The sequence below is a fragment of the Fusarium sambucinum genome, chromosome III, assembly GCF_050947815.1.
Source record: "Fusarium sambucinum isolate potato_lamoka chromosome III, whole genome shotgun sequence".
Classification (NCBI taxonomy): domain Eukaryota; kingdom Fungi; phylum Ascomycota; class Sordariomycetes; order Hypocreales; family Nectriaceae; genus Fusarium; species Fusarium sambucinum.
In genome coordinates, this window is record NC_139292.1 from 1,570,627 (window position 1) to 1,588,505 (window position 17,879).

Here is a 17,879-nt window from a genome sequence, read left to right on the forward strand (position 1 = left end):
CTGTGCTTCATATTCGTTACATAGTACAATGGATGCTCAAAGACCTAGTGGGGCGTCCAGGGGAAATAAGGGTCACGAGAGCTACGGATACAGTGTAAAAAACACGAGCAAAAGAAAGCTTCAGATAGTGAATGCCTCAACTGAAAGACTCAACCAGACTTCTGAAAAACTTCAACTTTCTCCTGAATTAAATCATCATACATAGGTACTCAGGTACCGACATTAGGGTCCTTTCCTGCAGCAAACTGGCAGCAGCTGTCCATCCATTGCCCCGCCCCCGCATCATGCCTCCAAGTTACAGCGCTAGATTCGCTAGATTGTTCCAGTACTCTAAGGAGTTCCATGGGCTCTCCTATTTCTGGAGCAAAAAGTATTTTCGCTAGCGATTAGTGAGACATTGTACATGTACATTTATTGGCTGCTTACGTAGCTCCAGTTATGCAAGCCGTCTATCAAGCATCGTTACCCTGACAGGTTGCTATGAAATCCAGTCCAACTCAACCGTCATCCCTATCCCGTCCATCCATCCATATCCACTCATGCGAACAGTACCCCTGAAGAACAACTCACTTTGCCATCAGATCACACCAAACCAAACAGAATCAGTATCTGACTGTTAATACAACATGACAAACTACTTAAACGATCCCGCCCTTTACATTTACACTTCCCTGACAGCTGGCTCCGCCCATATTGTCACGGCCACATCACGTCTCGAGACCATCCTACGCGCGAATCGAATCCCCTTTAAAGCTATCGATATCGCCGTCGATACAAAGGCTCGTCTACTATGGGGTCGAAGAGCCGGTAAAGATGGAAATGGCCGCGCGAGGAAGCTCCCTGCCCTGATTCAGGAGGGCTGGGTTGTGGGTGTACGACCAACTTTCCCCTTGGTGTAACCATGGATCGCATAACTGATACTTGTGGCTTTTTATAGGATTACCTCGAGATCGAAGAATGGAACGAACGCAGCGAACTTAAGGAGCAGGTCAAGATTTATTTCGACGAATACACCATCCCGTCGATAAACGACAAGCTTCCCGATGACTCCTTAATGCGACCAGTCTACCCCATGCCCAGCAAGAGCCCGGTTTCCCCCGCAGGAATCGCCATGATGTCTGCAGTTGGCGCCGCTGCTGCTGCCGCCGCTACCTCTCCGAAACCCGTCCCTACCGCGCCTCCGCTGCCCGCGGCAAAGACAGCGACATCCACAACACCAAAGGTCTCTACAGCACCTAAGGCCGAAGCGAAAGCTTTACCTGTCCGATCTGTCGCTGATGAAGCTGCGGCGAAGGCTAAGGAGCTTCGCCTAAAGAGTCTACGAGAGAAGGTCCACGGAAAAGACGGCGAAAAAAAGAAGGATGCCGCAAGCGCAAAGGCCACCGAAGGAACCAAAACGTCTACGGAAACCCCTATCTCGATAGATAGCAAGATCGACGGCATTCAGTCGCCGACATCTGGATCATGGGCCGAGACCGATGCGGCGCGAAATGCTATTCAAAGCCCAACAACCGGTACCTGGAAAGATGGTCCCTCAAGTTTGGTCCCATCCCCGAAGCCACCCAGTAATGAGGCCAGCCCGGAAGAGGTTAAGGCTGCTGAAGTCAAGACGGCGATAAAGGAGGAGCCTGAGTTAGAGAAGAAGACGGAAACGTCAGATGAACAAGATGAGGAAGACGAAACCGAATCTGACTCTGACGAAGATGAAGAGGAGGATAGCGATGAGGACAGTGACGATGACGAGGATAGTGAAGATGAGGAAGAGGAAGAAGTAAAGGAGCCTGAGACTGCTGCATCTGCTGACAAGGCTGTGGAAGAGACAAAAGTAGAGGTTAAGGAAGACGTCAAAGACGAGGTTAAAGAAGAAGATAAGGCAGAGGTCAACAAAGAAGACAAGGCAGAGGTCGAGATACAGGTCAAGGCAGAGACCAAAAAGGAGTCTAAGAAGGATCCAAAGAAGAAGGATCCCAAGAAGGCTTCGAAGAAGAGCACCAAGGATCCCAAGAAAGAGTCCAAGAAGAGCTCCAAGGACGTAAAGAAGGAGACTAAGAAAGATTCCAAGGACGTAAAGAAAGAGGCAAAGAAGGACGTAAAGAAGGATTCGAAGAAGGAACCCAAAAAAGAGCACAAGAAGGAATCTAAGAAATAATAGGGGCTTAGAGTTGATCATCACAAGTTTTCATTTGTTATAGATGGGGGGAATAGTGTACAGAGTCTACTTCAAACTCAACCAAGATACCATCCTGGAGTTAATACCTATATATAAAGATCAAATACCCAGTCTCCACTCTAGATCTCAACATACATGCCTATTTAATACCGAAACATTCCATCTCAGGTTAATACAGTCCTTCGTCATCACTGGCTGTTCCATCCTGGAAGCCCATAGGTGCCTTTCCCTTCCCCTTGGACTGTCCGTTCATATCATCCACCTCATCCTCTTCGTCGATCTCGTCGTCACTGGTCAATGCAATCCCTTTGCCTTTGCCCTTACTGGATCCTGTCGCGACCGTCTTCCCCTTGCCCTTGGACGATGTCGATGCCCCTGACACCGCCCGTTGAACTGGGGCGGGTTTGTCATCCTTTTCCTTTTCTCGAACTCCCTCAAAAGTAGCCCTAACATGTTCATAATGAGCCAATTCGCCAGCGCTGACACTAGGAATAAGCTCGTCATTCGCAGCAAGGAAGTCTTGTTCCTGGACCATGACGGCGATGTCCTCTGGCGTAGCGTAATGGTCAAAGTAATAAGCTGTTGAAATAGGGTGGTGTGTTTCTGGGTCGGCGTTGATAGCGCGGATCTTGTTATCTACTGCTGTGGCCTGGCGCGTAACAGCCTTGAGCATTGCATCACTGCACAGAGCATAGAAATCGGCACCAGTATAGGTGAATGGGAGTTTCTCTGCCACAGATGCGAGAGAAACAGACGGATGAAGGGTGAATCTGCAAGTAAGTTAGTCCTTTTTTTCTGGTTAGACACGAGGGTGTTTTATCAACTCACTTTCTGGTAAGTGCTTCAAGAATGGTCTGCTGCTTATCGTTGGTGTCGGAAACACCCAGGTAAAGCATCTTGTCGAAGCGACCAGGACGCAGAAGGGCAGGATCCAAAAGATCGGGTCTGTTGGTAGCGCCAACGACGAAAACACCGCCGCCTCCGTCGTCCCCTCCAGACATGCCATCCAGCTCTGCCAGAAGCTGGGAAACGATACGGTCCATAACACCACCACTATCTCCTTGGTTGCCACGCTTAGGAGCCACGGAATCCAGCTCATCAAAGAAGACAACACAGGGTCGAGCATCGCGAGCACGCTGGAACACACGTCGAACGTTGGCTTCAGACTCTCCAATATACATGTTGAGCAGCTCGGGTCCCTTGACGCTGAAGAAGTTGAGGCTATATTCGGTAGCGATCGCTTTGGCCAACAATGTCTTTCCGGTTCCGGGAGGGCCATAAAAGAGAATACCCGATCGCTTCTTCATGCCCTTTGCAAAGAGCTCGGGGCGTTCAAGCGGTAGTTGAATAGTCTCGGTAACGGCCTCCTTGACGTTGTTCAGACCACCAACATCGTCCCAGGTAACGTTGGGAATCTTGGGCGCGCCAATAGAGTCGGAGAAGTTCTTGCGAGCCGCTTCAACGGCAATCTCAAAATCACTCTTCGTCAGACAGCGGGCAAGAGGCCCACCAGCAACCTGCACATCACGCACAGTTATTATGGTGCTATCGTGCGTATTCTTCGCCGAAAGTTGTTCCAGTCGTGATTGCTGAGCGATTGATGCACGCTCAACTACATCGACCAAGTCGCCAGCAACAAGTGCAGCAGTCTTAAGGGCGATCGAGTTGAGATCAATAGACGGCTCAAGACTGACACCCCTGTCGCTTATGATAGTTTTGAGAATAGATTCACGTTCTGCTTCGTCGGGGGCTGTCATTTCCAACTCGTGCGTGAACAATGCTCGAACTCCATCAGGTACCTTGTCAACCTCGTTCGTTGTGGCAATCAGAACTCGGGTATCTTCGAGGATTTCTTTGATTGTCGCCTCAATGCGATCAGCAGTGAGAGCCTCGATATGCTGTACCAGAAGAGCACAGCAGTCAGAGCCACAACTCATAGCGCGCTCTGCCCTTGTCCTGAGGAAACCTTCGGTCTTGACATCGCTTCCACTGCCGCTTCCTTCGCTGAGGATATCGTAAGCGTCTATGGTATACGTATGCAGACCCATATCGGAACAAGCGCCTGACGCTAGAGTGGACTTTCCAATATTTCGATGCGTAGAAGTCAATAAAACCGCAACGGGAGGCATCTTCAGGTGGATTGCCCTGGCGCTTGTAGCAGCTGCGATCAGTTCCCTCAGCTGGCGTCTAAGAGGTGACACATAGGGCAGTTCAGGCTCTTGGATAGGGGCTGGGGTTGTTTCCGATGGCTTCTTAGGTGTCTTTTTCAGGCCGAGATAATACTGCCATGTGCTTTGCTTGATACCAGGAATTCGGCTTGTTTCAAAGCCCGAGCCATGCATAGCAACAGACGAGCTATCAATGCATGCAACTGATCCCCAGAAAGCCTCAGCACTTCCGTCCTCATCTTCATCAGACTTTTGGATTTGGATATGCCCGACTTTGAACCACGCGACACTATCAAATTTGGAAGGATGTTTTCCAGTCTCCTGACCACCAACAGTGAGCGCCATCACATCGTCCACTTCAGACCCTCCAGCACCGGGCATTTCCTGCAGTGTACGGCCAAGCTCGGCGTCAACTGGAACAGCGATCAGGTCTCCGCTTCGAACGAGACGGATTTTCTGAGCAAAATAGCGCTTCAAGCCACCCAGAACAGCAGTTTGGAAAGCACGTTCTGCGGAAATCGGAGTGCGAATGTGATGGATAGTAATGTCCCGAGCATATGGTGGTCTGGCTGCGCTTGTGAATCTGGGGATTGTCCCCTTCCCTTGATATGACGCTTTTTTCAAAGGCGCAAGGCGGAGGTAAGGCGCATCGTCGAGATTGGCTAGGAGGATAGGAGACGCATAGGCAGTAGGGCTAGCAGGCCGTTGGATTTGCGACTCGAAAAAGGACAACCTTCTCTCACCGTGCTTAGCACTTGGAATCCTTGTCATGGGACGTTGCGAATAGCCCTCAGGGAGTCCGTAGACTCGAACAGGTCGCCATTTAGCGGGTTCAGGCTCGGCTTGTCCAAAGCTTCCCAAACCAAAAGCACCAAATCCGTTCGCGGGAGGTTCTTCAGCGGCTTCAATTCTGACCCAATCTCCAGAGAAGCACCCGATGCGACTTAAAGATGTCACATCAACGTAGATACGCGCTTCCTCGTCGTCTTCTATTGATGGCTTTGGGTGTAGAATGTCTGCGGGGATCTGCTCCATCAAGCCTTGCGCCTTAAACAGGCGGCCTCGGGGCCTATCTGGTCGAGCAGTAGTCGCAGTGAAATTTGAGAAAACAGAGCCAGGGGTTGTGATTCCGTTCGTCTTTCTACCGCGAAGCGTTCCCACAGTCATTGGCGTTCCAGGCTGTAGGGTCGAGACACCACTAGCATTGGTTGTTGGTAACGTGGGCGCCTGCAAAGAGATCATATCGTCCATAGAATCGTCTGACAGCTCATCCTCGTTCTCAAAATCCGACATATCTGGCTCCGTCTCGGTGGCTGATTCCATATCTTCTGTCATCATTCCTGACTTATCGCGATCCTCGGCAGCAGAATAGAATTGATCTGTACTGGTATCATCCTCATCCTCGGGTACGCCATTGAGCTGTTGGCTCGCAGTCATGGAAGCAACACGGCGGATCTGCTTGGTATGGACGCGGCCGCGCATAAGAACGATTTTGGTCGACTCCGTCAAGACACCTTGAGCAACAGGCTCACACAGCATGATCTTTCCGGGATTAGGAGGCACATGGGTGAGTGGGTGTGGTGGCAGAGGAAGCGGAAACAGATCACCGGCGTGGACAACCTTGAGACTGCTCAAGGCAGCCCTCAAAGAAGCCACAAGCCGGTCATCAGACGTCGAACCGGCGCCTTTTTCCTTGGAGCTTGCGGGATGATCTCTGTAGAAGGTTCCCTCTCCATTTTCGAGTCTCTTTGTCAATTCGCTCTCCAGGCTCACGAAGACGGTCTCGAGAGGTACGGGCGCAACGTCGAGGACTAGAATTTCGATTCCACCGCGGCTGTGGCTCGATAGCTTGGATGGCGCAACTTGTTGCAGGGTGACAGCGAAGCTCTGCAGTGAGGCAGATGACGGTGAGAACCGGACTGTCGACGGCGCAATCGCGGAAGACTCTATAATTGGTACAATCGACCACGGGCTGTCGGTAGGGTTCGCGTTCGGTTGCCATGGGGCGATCGCAATGTGATGGACATCTTCGGTGGCGCCTTGGTAGAGTTGAGCTGGGGTCTCGTTCTAGTATGAGTTCGCATTGAATGGTTGAATTGACTTACCGTTAGCTAGGTGAGGGAAGAGGTCGCGGAATATGTCTTCGGACACAATGCCGACATCGCTCTTGATATGATCGTCGAGAATGAGTTTGGCAGCGATGGCCGGCTTATCTTGACGACGTCTGCGATTTCGTCGCTTGACTGAGGTGGAAGCTAGTTGCGAAGACGACGCCATTTCGCGTGCAGTTCAGGCTTGGAGATATGTTGGTAGATGGCGGTAGAGAAAGAGTACAGGTAGAGGAAGCTCGAATCGCAAGCGCGGGATCACTGCATCGCTCGTAGCAGCTTTCCAATGACAAATGGCAATTACTGGGTAAATATACAAAGAAACAAAAGTCTTGGGTATACAATTGTATGTAAACAAAAACAAAACCGTGAGGGGATGAAGCTATCCTGAGGTTAAGAATAAGAAATTGGACGTGGCTTCCCTTCTCTTTCGGCAGCGGCTCAGGGCGACCGAAGAGCCAGTGGCCTGCCTCGGCTTCTGATCTGAGTTGGGGTAGGTACAACGACAACACGGGGTCGCTGCCGCCCCGAGGTACGTACCAAGACCGAGTTGCCCGAACTCCGTGCTCGGGGGAGTTGAAGCCGACCAGGGTATTGAAGACTATAACTTTTATTTATTGTGTTTTGTTAGCATTGGAGAATACTTTATTCAATGGATTTGGTTTATATTCTTTCAATTCGGATTGTTGTTTAACCATCACCTCGGTACCTATCTTGTTGCTAAACTTTACACTTTAGTTGATCCAAGCGCTGGAAACAATAGACGAATATCAGTCAGCGACTCCATGTCATGCTCCATGCTCCAGGCTCCAGACTGGGGTAACGAAAGCCAAGTCCAGGGCTGATGGATGGGTGACAAGACCCTGGTGCTGTACTGCACATAACCTAGACCCGACATCTGGAGAAACGAAACACAAGACTAGTACAAGGACAGCTGGATGCCATGTTGTCTCATGGCAGTGTGGTACAAATCAAGGATCATGTATCCAAGAAGAGTATATCTACAGCAATGGTGCGACCCTCTGTTGTGTAATCGATTATGCGCCTAACTGCTTCAGTAAGTAATATGTCAATATTGGCGTTTAGTATTCATGAGCATCATCATGGATGGCACCGAGATACTTAATGGCAACTTTACATCTCTGTTTGCAAAGAATACAAGCCACTAACATGATTCAAATGTCATAGACATCGTCAGTTCTTGGTTGTCAGCAGTGCAGACTTAAACTATTTCAGCAAGATCATCCAGAGCGACAGCTGAGATTAGTTAGAGTTCGACCCCCTTTTGACAAATTAACATTTCACATGCTTTTCAGCAAGGATCATCCTTTTACCCATTAAAGTCACAGTTCCCGCCACAAATCCGGCTGTCTGGCCAAAAATCTAGACCAAATCTGCCCATGACGCAACGCGCTCTTGTTAGTGACCATTCAGAACTGGTTGTCCTGTCACCTCTATCTTAATAACGCCGGTTCAGCCTCCTTTACCACGTTTGCAACGCTTCTATTTTTTCTATTATAAACCAGTCCAGAAAGATTGGGGACTCTGCTTCTTTACCACACCAGACTAATACACCGCAACACAAGCGAAGACGACATCAACAATCGGTCTAAGCATTGGGTGACCTGTTCGGCGCATTTCAGAATTTACCATCTGATCCATACTTCTCATGATCCCACTCCTCCACCCAGATCCCTGATTTCCTTCTTGAACTGTATTGGCGATCTCCGGTCTAGATTTGTATTCTTATCGGCCCCTGTCAGATATGCGAATATTCCCTGCAAGATAGTTTTTCTTGCATAACAGAGAGACGCTCATTTATTCAACGGCTTGACCTCAACGACCACACTTGTCCAGCATTCTTTTTTTACTGAGACTTAGTCAAGGGAGTTATTTAATATTCTCTCGATACAAATATCATGACGCAACAATCACAAGGCTCGTCGACTACGACACAAGAACAAGAACAGCACCGTCATCATCCCCGAGTCCTTGGCCATAAAGTAGCTGAAACAGCCGTCCAATTCTCTCACCAGGCCGAGAAACTCTCTCATCAGGACCCGACAGAAAGATCCGGCGTTGCTGTCGAGGCGCAATTCGTTACACCTCACGATCCAGTCATTGTTACTTCAGATGGCAACCGACTCCCTGGTGTGCCCTTACAAGAAGCGCATAAGCTGAATGCGCTCCGTGAAGAGCTTGAGGGCGAGCCCAAAAATGTTGAGATAAAAAAGGGCAACGAGACTAAAGAGAAGATATCTAACGTAGAGAACGCGGAGCCTGAGCAAACCAAAGTTGTTCAGATACCGTCTGAACACAATGGCGCATCACTACAGAAGTCAGGCGGTGTCGATAGCACATTGCGACGACAAACACCCCCATCTCACACAAATCCTCTCTTCCCTCCATTGCCTCTATATGGTCCCCCCAATGTGCTGCGCAATCTTCAATGCATGTTTTTCCGCGTTAGCGCATTCTTTCTCAGTCTGGCGTTTCTCGGTGTCATCGTCTTGGGGGCCTTGTTTACGACAATGCCTATCGTAGCTAAGAACATTTGGTATCGGGTGACACTTCGCAATCCTGATGCCGACAGGCCATTTTACGAGGAGGAGAAGCAGAGAGCTCGAGCGAGGTATGAACAAGAGAGGGCTTGGAAGCAAAAATCGCATAATGGACCGTCATTGGACCAGGCAGAAGCAGCTGAAGAGTTCCCGCCGACTGAAGGCGGGCCAGACCCGATCATTTGCGATGTCGCATACTATGCGCGCAGAGTTGGCCTCGATGTTGAGACGTTCGAGGTCCAGACTGAAGACGGTTTCATAATTGACCTCTGGCACGTCTACGACCCTAAGGAGTACACTGAGAAGGAAGCGAGCTTGAGGTCCGACCAAGGCCCCGAAGTCTTTCAGCACCAAAAAAGGAAGCTCAAGGACCCGTCGCAAAAGCCCAAGTTTCCGGTATTACTCATGCACGGCTTGTTACAAAGCTCAGGTGCCTACTGTTGTAACGATGACGAATCCCTCGCTTTCTGGCTTTGCAAATCTGGCTACGACGTGTGGCTCGGAAATAACCGTTGCGGGTTCACTCCCAAGCATGCGCTGCTCGAGTACAAGGACCCAAGGATGTGGTGTTGGAACATCAGACAGATGGGTGTTTTCGATCTGCCTGCCTTGACATCAAGAGTTATCACCGAGACGGGGTTCGAAAAGATTGGTCTCATCTGCCACTCTCAGGGAACGACTCAGACATTTGTCGCATTGGCCAAAGAGCAACGACCCGAACTGGGCGAAAAGCTGACAGTTTTCTGCGCTCTCGCTCCAGCAGCCTACGCTGGCCCTCTCATTGGCAAGATGTACTTTAAATTCATGCGTATCATTTCTCCAGGTCTGTTTCGGCTCATGTTTGGTATCCATGCATTCATTCCCTTCATGATGCAGATGCACGCAATCTTGGACGCACGTCTATACGGCTGGCTTGGCTATAAGGTATTTTCTTTCCTATTTGACTGGACCGATGAGCGCTGGGACCGAGGCCTTCGTAATCGCATGTTCCAATTTGCACCAGTTTACGTCAGTGCCGAGTCGATGCGATGGTGGCTCGGTCGCGAGTGCTTTGCAAAGCACAAGTGTATCTTGTCTACCAAGGAGGCTGTCAAGGCCGAGGAACATATGGACGCCAAGTCGGATGGACGACCCATGACACCCCGCACATCATCAGCACTCGAATCTCATCGAAAACAACCTAAAGGCTCCACCGCATGGTACAATGAACAAGCACCGCCTATGGCTCTTTGGGTGGCTGGCAACGATGATCTTGTTGATGGAGAAAAACTGCTTCGACGATTTGAGAAAGGTCGCGAGCCACATGTTGACCTGGTTCACAGCAAGGTCATTCCCGAGTATGAGCATCTAGATGTCATCTGGGCTATGGATGCAGTTGATCAAGTTTTCAAGGAAGTTCGAGAGGTGTTGTGGAAGACGTGCAATGCACGTGACATTTGTCGAGTCCCCAAGGGCTGCGAGAATGTGGAAGCACGAAAACACAGCGTAAGTGTTAAAGAAGAGGTGCTAGATGAGTCCCAGTCCAGCAGCAGCAGCGAGCCATGAAGGAGAATTTGGAAGGGAAAGTCCACGATACAGACGAATCAATACACGCAATAGAAGAGACGGATAAGGATACACAAGGAAGGTACATTAAAGGAGTTCATGTTTGGTTATATTTGGATCACGGTCATCTTTGTATACACCTCTGCTTAACGTTTGGGATATCAGCGTTGTCGAGATACTTCTGGTTGGGTTTCATATCTTAGCACAATGGTGTTGTTTAGAAGGGCGTTAAGGTGGATGCGAGATATCATGCACTTATCAAGCAGGGAATAGAAGAGCGATTCGTAAAACGACATACGAGTAACGAGATTCAAGTCATATTTAATAATTTTGCGCTCTATACATGACTGTGTGTTGTTATTTTACTGCTATTCTTTTACTTTTGGAAAGAAAGAATTTGAATTAGATGTGCCATAGTTACCCTACATCATCGTCAACATTGAAGGCAGCCTTGTAAAAGCTAACTTATGAAGCGGACAAAATAGAAATCTTTTAACAATGAAGAAGTATTGTGTCAAGCAGATTGAATTATCGTACGATATATATTTATTTTACAAAAATTGATGGAGCACGACTGTTGTTTCGCTCTTATCCATCATGCCATCACTATACCATGAAAGTCAAAATTCATGGCTACAGTATTCATGTCCTCTGATCAACCCATGCGCTCAGCCTCTTCCAGAAGCTTGTCAACGCTAAATCTCCCATCACCAGCTGCGAACCAGCTCAGGAGCCTCTGTCTCTCCTCAGCCCTTTCCTTGCGCTCGCCACTCAACTCAGCACTCTCGCTTTCCCATCCGCCATAGAATCGCTGAAGAGACATGAGAAGCCACTTGGCGTTCTCTGGTGTAACACCCCTGTCAGGGAGGACATTGCCCTGCATGAGAACAAGACCTCGGTCATCGGCGAGATCCAGGTGGTGTGTAATGGTGGTATGAGGCTGCGCAAACTCGCCTCGGTTCTTGTACTCGGCGAGTTGGGTGAAGAGAACAGTGCTCGTCTTAGACTGGGCGTCAAAGGTCCATTGCAGGAAGTGAATCTCGGCACCTTGAGCAGGGTGCGGCACGGGAAGAACGAATTGGGGGGCATTTCGTGCAGCATCCTCCATGACCTTGTATGTAGACGTCGGGATCACGGCGCAGAGGTTCTGCTCAGATGAAGCATGTCGTAGACGCCAGATAGCTGTAAGCTCCTTCTCTGGAAGCTCCCGCACCTTGGGAAGATCAATGATGTCATTTAGTGTCTTGATAGCTGGCTTATCCGCGCCGGTTGGTGGAGGCTGGGGAGGTGATTTGGGAGCATCACGGGGATCTTTGTTGGGTTGGTCCTGGCCAGGAGGAGTGTCCGCGTTGGGCTGGACAACTGGAGTTTCGGGTGCTTGGGGAATAGTTCCAACTGGAATCTCGACAGCACCCTTGCGGCGTTCGGCATGGATCTTATCGGCATAAGCGGCCTTGAGCTGGTCGATGTTCTCGAGACCTTCTTGTTGAGCCTTCTGGCTGAGCTTTTCTCGGTACTTCTCTACGACAGCCTGTGAAGGCTGAGTTGTTGCGAGGAAGCGAATATCGTGAACCTGGGCCCATCGTCGCTGGTTGACAGCTCGAGTGGCTCGTGATGGAGCGGCCATAAGCCGGCGAAGGGCTGGAATTCGTAGTGAAGCCATATTGAGAGGTCAATTGAGTCGATAGAACCACTGTAGGATGTGTCGACTCGTCTCTGTTGATTGTATTCTGAGGTCGATGAAGGAGAAAGATTCGATCATGGATGCCTTTTAGCAAGGACAAGGGTCAGCCACTAAAATTCCCGGGGACTGTCGTCATGTTACTGACCTATGGAACTTGGTGGGGCCGCGCTGTTAACGGAATGACGGGGGCATCTCCGACCCTGGAGCTTGGCCGGCTTCGGAGTTCTGAGATCTATCAGTGTATGATGACAAAGAGGACTGCAGCAATTGGGCCAATCTAATAAGACTACTATTTACTATCTGAAAACTCGATGCACAAATCTATCAAATCTGGAAACCATCACAACTCCCTAGTTCTTCTATCTCAAGCAACAAATACCTAAACTACCCCGCCAAAGACACCGCTTTTGGTGGGCATTGAGTTTCTGCCGCTTGCGCTCGATCGCATCGTATCGCAAACTCGAGGGGCAAAGGCTACCGGCTTCCCTGTTCAAGTTTTAAAGTGTCAAACTATTCTTCGACTTTATAATTCCCTTATAAGATCCAGAGGCTTGGGAATCTCCATCAGTGCGCATCATGGCCGACTTTAGGCAATGGGCTATAGAATTTGTTCTTGCTGATAATGAGGGGCAACAAACAGCGATAGCTCAAAAAGCTGCCAAAGGTATCTTATAAACAGAAGCTCCATGTTTCTGGTAATGAACTCAACTAACTTACCTAGAAATTCAGACTGCCCCTGCCAATACCAACCCATTGGCAAGATGGGTCGAGGCCGTACAACCATGGATGCCAGGAGGTGGCAATGAGGCCGAAAACGAGACACCAGACTGGACTGCCAGAGCCAAAGGTAAGTCCCGGCCTGCATCGTGATTCAGGAACCTGATTTTCTAATTGTGATAGCTCTCGAATTCTTGTCTAGAACGTTGGACTTTGTGGCTCAGGATGTCCTAAAACCCAGTCAAGGTAAGCCAACTCCCGTGGCACAACTCAACTCGCGCCTAATATGAGTACAGTAAAGCTACTGGTTAGCTTCTTTGGCGCCATGTTTGAGGTTGATCACAAAGCAGGTATCATGCCTTCAGCAACAGCTCTGTCCAGGATAGTCGTCATGAAATCCTTTCAGCGCCATATGGGACACGAGATCATTCAGAAAATCTGTTCCCTGAAGGACGACTTCCCACGACAAGTAGCCAAGACTCGACTTGAGATTTACGAACTCATAAGGCTGCTCATGACAACTCCTGGAGTGGCTAATGATTTGCAAAACACACATGGCTCCTCTGCTGGTTTCATGCTCGACTTGGTACAGCTTTGCCGAAATGAGCGAGACCCTGAATCTTTGATGGTCTGGTTTGGCATCCTCAGATTATTCATGTCAGAATACACAGTCTCACAAGACGTCTTGGAGGAGGTGTATGGAGTGTTCAAACCATACTTCCCGATCTCGCTCCCCAGAGCGTCCCAGGTTGCAATCACCCCTGATGAGCTAAAGCTACAGCTAAGAAAATGTTTCTCGGCAACCCGCCTGTTGGCCGATAAGATCTTCCCTTTTCTGTTGGGCAAGCTTGACCAGGGCGATGCTGTTACTGTCAACGTCAAGGTGAGTAAGCACATAATTCCTTCTTACTTGAGAAAGTAGAAGCTAACACCTTTAGCTTGATATCCTGAAAACCTTGCAAGCATGCTTGGACGAGTACAGCTATCCTCAGAAGTCAATTGCTCCTTATGCCAGTCAAATCTGGGGCAGCTTGAAGTACGAGGTTCGAAATGGTGAGATTGAAGATACTATCTGGGGCACACTGGAAGTCTTGAAGTCCCTTACTCAAAGACTCACCGGTGATGACCTCCGTGATCATACACTTTCTGTTACTCGAGACTGCGTCCCAGATCTAGCAACAACCATGTACGCTGCATCCTCTGGTCGGCTCATGATCAGTATCTTGAGCTCCAAACCAAGCGCATTCGTATTAATGGCAGCTCCTGTTCTCACGCACATTAAAGAGAACCTGCGACACCCCAAGGCGCCCGTCCATAGCCAGGACCTCCACAAAGTCCTGCACGTTATACTAGAAACCCGACTGCTTCTCACAGACTCCAACATGACCGCCGAGGATCGAGAAGATTTCGCGGCCATTGATGCGTTCTTCAAGTCTCTCTACAATGAAGTTTACAGGAGTGCAGTTGGACTCGGTTCCAAACAAGATGCCTCTTACGACGATTTGAAGCTTGCGACCCAGGCAGTTCAAGGTGCTGGAGCTCTGGTATGCCAACGGCCTGCTAAATCCTCAGATCAGTCAATTAGCGGTGCAAGCGCTACTTCTGAGCGACTATTGCCCGAGGAGACATGCTCGGAGATTTGCGAGTCTCTCTTTGCGATCCTCAAGAGATCAGGACCAGAATATCCTCGATCAGCGGGAGGCGACGAGCTTATTAATGATACAGCCAAGGCACTTCAACGAGCAATTCGCTTATTCCCCCGCGGATTCAATGGTATTGTGGATGAAAGTATGACCATCATTCGCACTGCGAGACAAAATGCCGGAACAGCTGAGGTGGTTGAGACAGTGACGACCCTTGGTGGTCTCATTGCCTTTGTAGGCTCTTCAGAATTGCCTTCAACGCCCCGAGATGGACTCGACCACTTCGTCTACTCTGTTAGTGTGTTCCTGTCAGAGCTCTTTGATGCGCTCCAGTCAAAGTCAGATCCTCAGATCTGGTGTGCTTTGGCTGCTATAGTTCAATCAATCATTCGTCATTTCAACGATGCCTGCTTGGCAACCAACCCTGACAAGGACCTCCCAATTGGAGGCGAGGCCTTGCAAACTATTGGCTCCATATATACCGGCCTGGGACAGCTTGGTGAAGGCAAGTCAGCTGAGTCTTCCACAGAATATCATAGCCGGGTTTCCCAGACGGCGTCTGTCGCAGAGGTCAGGAATGAGTTCTTGTTGGTCACTCTATTTATCGCAAGACAGCTCTACCGACAGGCAACCAAGGTCATCGAAACTCACCCTCAGACAGGAAAACAAGCCCTAAGTTTGAGTGACGATTTTGCTAGCGCCGATCAAGTCGCTGGACATCAGTATCTCCATCTTGTCTCTACTCTAGCAGGATTCATCATCCACGAGCTCAGTGAAGCCCAGCAGACATCACTCCAGGCTGAGAATTTCGCAATTACTCTCTTCCGCGACGATTCTATTACAATCCCCCAGAAACAACCCGAGGAGAAGCAAGTGCTAGAGATTGGTTCATCTTGGACTTGGTTGGCATCAGAGGCACCAAATGTTCTATCCCTTGGTGTACTGCAAGCTTTGCAACCGTCAGCAGTTGCACGCCTGGTATGTTTCATCACATTACATCCGGTGTACTTGCAACAGCTAACATGATTATAGTTCGACAATGGGGTCGCTCAGGAGTTGATACTTAGCGGATTCGCTGCAGACACAAACTTCAGCAGACCAGTGACACTTTCGATCTTGACTATCCTAGCAAACAAATACAAGATAGAGGGTCTACCAAGCCTCGTATCAGCTCTTGAACAACGCGCCTCGACTCTGCTCACGACATCGGCGTCCACAAACGAAGGCACCCATTTGGAACATATCACTTCTGTGTATGCTCTTGTGGCAGGAATGGTGCGAAGATACAGCGGCAAAGAAGCCAAGACACTACTTGACGTCGTGAAGGACTCACCCAAAGACCCTCAATCCGGCGCTGAGCTTGCTCGCCGGCTTGAAATGATCGTGGCTCCTCAACAAATACTGATGAAGGAGAATTACGCCATAGTCAAGCCTCTATGGACACAAAAGGTCTTTTTCCAGCTAGTCAACCCTATGCTGCAAGCTGCTACTGGAAAGGATGTCGATGTCCAAGACCAACAAGTCAAGGCCAGCTACAGCACTGCTGTTTTGCTCATGGTGAAGCACATGAGCTTTGCTATTTACGAAGCAGACGCGGACAGCATTCTCAGGATCTCTATTACCGTTGCACAGAGCAGTGGTGTTGGCCCTGAAACTAAGGCTGCTCTTGACGTGATTAAGAATATTCTTGCAGAAGCTCCTGAAAAGGGCAAAGGCCATATCCGAAGCATCATCAAGATTTGCAGCAGCGTGTTCTCGCACACACCCAAGTCCGCAACAGAGAATGTTGACATAGGAGGTGCATGCGGCAAGCTTGCGCTAGAGATCGTGGGAAGCCTGCCACGTACTTACGACTCGCAGCATCTGACACCACATGTGCCCCAAGTACAACGGCAATTGACATTGGTCTGTGGACACAGGGTGCGAGAAGTGAGGAAGACAGCACGGTTGGCTAGAGCGGCCTGGGCGGATCTCAAGTAAGACAATTTGGAGTTTTCTAGACAGGAGATACAACTTGGGATATTATCATCAAGTCTTGTACTTTTGGCGAAGCATAAATAGTCGGAGAAAACATATAACATGAAACTTTGTACAAAGCTGCAAAGCTCAACGTGACAGACTTGACCAGGTTGAATTGAAGCCCGGGTCACCAATTCTTTAACATAATGCTGGCGATAGCCTGTCAACATGTGATGTCAATACATGATTTCCTATGAACGCCGTGAAGAACATAGCCCTTCCCATCACATGGTCTACGCCTTGCTTGATTTGTTTTCCCGAACCTTGCGCCGCCCTGCTCTCTAAGCATTGCGTCGCTTTGCCTTCTTACCTGCTGCATCAGCAGTCTCAGTCTCAGCACCAGTCGCGTTAGCCGCCAGGATGGCATCGAGAACATCAGGGCTAGCGTCCAAAAGCTCCTTGGAAACAGTAACGCGCTTGGGATCCCTCTTTCCTATCACAGGCACGGCATTGGCAAGCATTGCTTGGAAGGGAATGGCAACAAACTGGCCAGTCTGGTCGAACCACTCGCCGAAAGGCTTGGAAACCTTGTACACATTGGACTTGGAGTTCTTGTCGGTAACGGTAATGGTGAGGTTGTAGATTGGGACATTCTTCTTAGTCGAGCTGGCAATAGAGATCTGAGACAGATGTTAGAGGTATGTACACTAGGACCCAGCGGTTTTGGCATACCCTTTCTCCAGAGGGCGAAGTTCCCTCGTAAATAGTATCCTTCTCCTTGAACATGATCCATAGTGTCATGACAGTGTTGATCACAGTATAGAGCACAACAGCAGCAGCCGTGTAGTGTTTCGTCGTCTCATGGCCAAGCTTGTAATCCCAAGCGAAACAAGCGGCTGCGATACCAAATGCGCTGAAGCCGAGGGCAAGTCGAACATCAGTCAGCGTATGCGACTGTTCGAATTTGAGAGAGTTGAGGTAGTTGGGAATAGCATCGTTGGACGTGTTCTTGAGGTCTGTATCACGAAGAGCCACCGTGTCAGAAGCTTGCTCGTATAAGAGATCAATCAATGCATTGGGAACTTACCCGCCAAGTTGTAAACTGGAACTTTTTCGGCGGCGTTCGCCATGATGAATTAGATCCGATGTTAAGAAGTTCGATTAATGTGGTTTGTTGTCAAGAAAGCTGTCGCTCTGTATGTACGTTGTATCAAAGTTCACTGTCATAGGGAAATCTATCATGGGGCTGAAGCATGTGGATAGCTGTCCCTTCATCTTTAGAAGAGCTAACCTAGAAACACAGCAAGCATTTAGTGGAGAGTGT

General features: G+C 49.3%; 6 protein-coding genes across 6 annotated transcripts; 3 read left to right on the forward strand and 3 right to left on the reverse strand.

Annotated features, from left to right (window-relative positions):
• Window positions 1-626: 626 nt before the first annotated feature.
• Window positions 627-2,149, forward strand: FSST1_010728 (uncharacterized protein; the record flags this gene model as incomplete). The annotated part of the gene is made up of 2 exons (XM_083233789.1): window positions 627-872; window positions 938-2,149. 2 exons carry the CDS (start codon window positions 627-629, stop codon window positions 2,147-2,149), a joined length of 1,458 nt encoding a protein of 485 aa, XP_083080424.1.
• A 190-nt stretch (window positions 2,150-2,339) lies between these two features.
• Window positions 2,340-6,615, reverse strand: FSST1_010729 (AAA family ATPase peroxin 6; the record flags this gene model as incomplete). Its single annotated transcript, XM_083233790.1, has 3 exons — window positions 2,340-2,940; window positions 2,999-6,392; window positions 6,444-6,615. 3 exons carry the CDS (start codon window positions 6,613-6,615, stop codon window positions 2,340-2,342), a joined length of 4,167 nt encoding a protein of 1,388 aa, XP_083080425.1.
• A 1,750-nt stretch (window positions 6,616-8,365) lies between these two features.
• Window positions 8,366-10,552, forward strand: FSST1_010730 (Alpha/Beta hydrolase protein; the record flags this gene model as incomplete). Its single annotated transcript, XM_083233791.1, has 1 exon — window positions 8,366-10,552. The coding sequence occupies one exon, from the start codon at window positions 8,366-8,368 to the stop codon at window positions 10,550-10,552; it is 2,187 nt and encodes a 728-aa protein (XP_083080426.1).
• A 655-nt stretch (window positions 10,553-11,207) lies between these two features.
• Window positions 11,208-12,215, reverse strand: FSST1_010731 (ATP11 protein-domain-containing protein; the record flags this gene model as incomplete). Its single annotated transcript, XM_083233792.1, has 1 exon — window positions 11,208-12,215. One exon carries the CDS (start codon window positions 12,213-12,215, stop codon window positions 11,208-11,210), a length of 1,008 nt encoding a protein of 335 aa, XP_083080427.1.
• A 597-nt stretch (window positions 12,216-12,812) lies between these two features.
• FSST1_010732 (Dos2-interacting transcription regulator of RNA-Pol-II-domain-containing protein) lies at window positions 12,813-16,576 on the forward strand (the record flags this gene model as incomplete). Its single annotated transcript, XM_083233794.1, has 6 exons — window positions 12,813-12,900; window positions 12,958-13,083; window positions 13,137-13,199; window positions 13,250-13,836; window positions 13,892-15,574; window positions 15,629-16,576. The coding sequence occupies 6 exons, from the start codon at window positions 12,813-12,815 to the stop codon at window positions 16,574-16,576; spliced, it is 3,495 nt and encodes a 1,164-aa protein (XP_083080428.1).
• Window positions 16,577-16,896: 320 nt separating this feature from the next.
• On the reverse strand, window positions 16,897-17,685 carry FSST1_010733 (signal peptidase complex subunit SPC2; the record flags this gene model as incomplete). The annotated part of the gene is made up of 3 exons (XM_083233795.1): window positions 16,897-17,235; window positions 17,288-17,601; window positions 17,643-17,685. 3 exons carry the CDS (start codon window positions 17,683-17,685, stop codon window positions 16,897-16,899), a joined length of 696 nt encoding a protein of 231 aa, XP_083080429.1.
• Window positions 17,686-17,879: the final 194 nt, after the last annotated feature.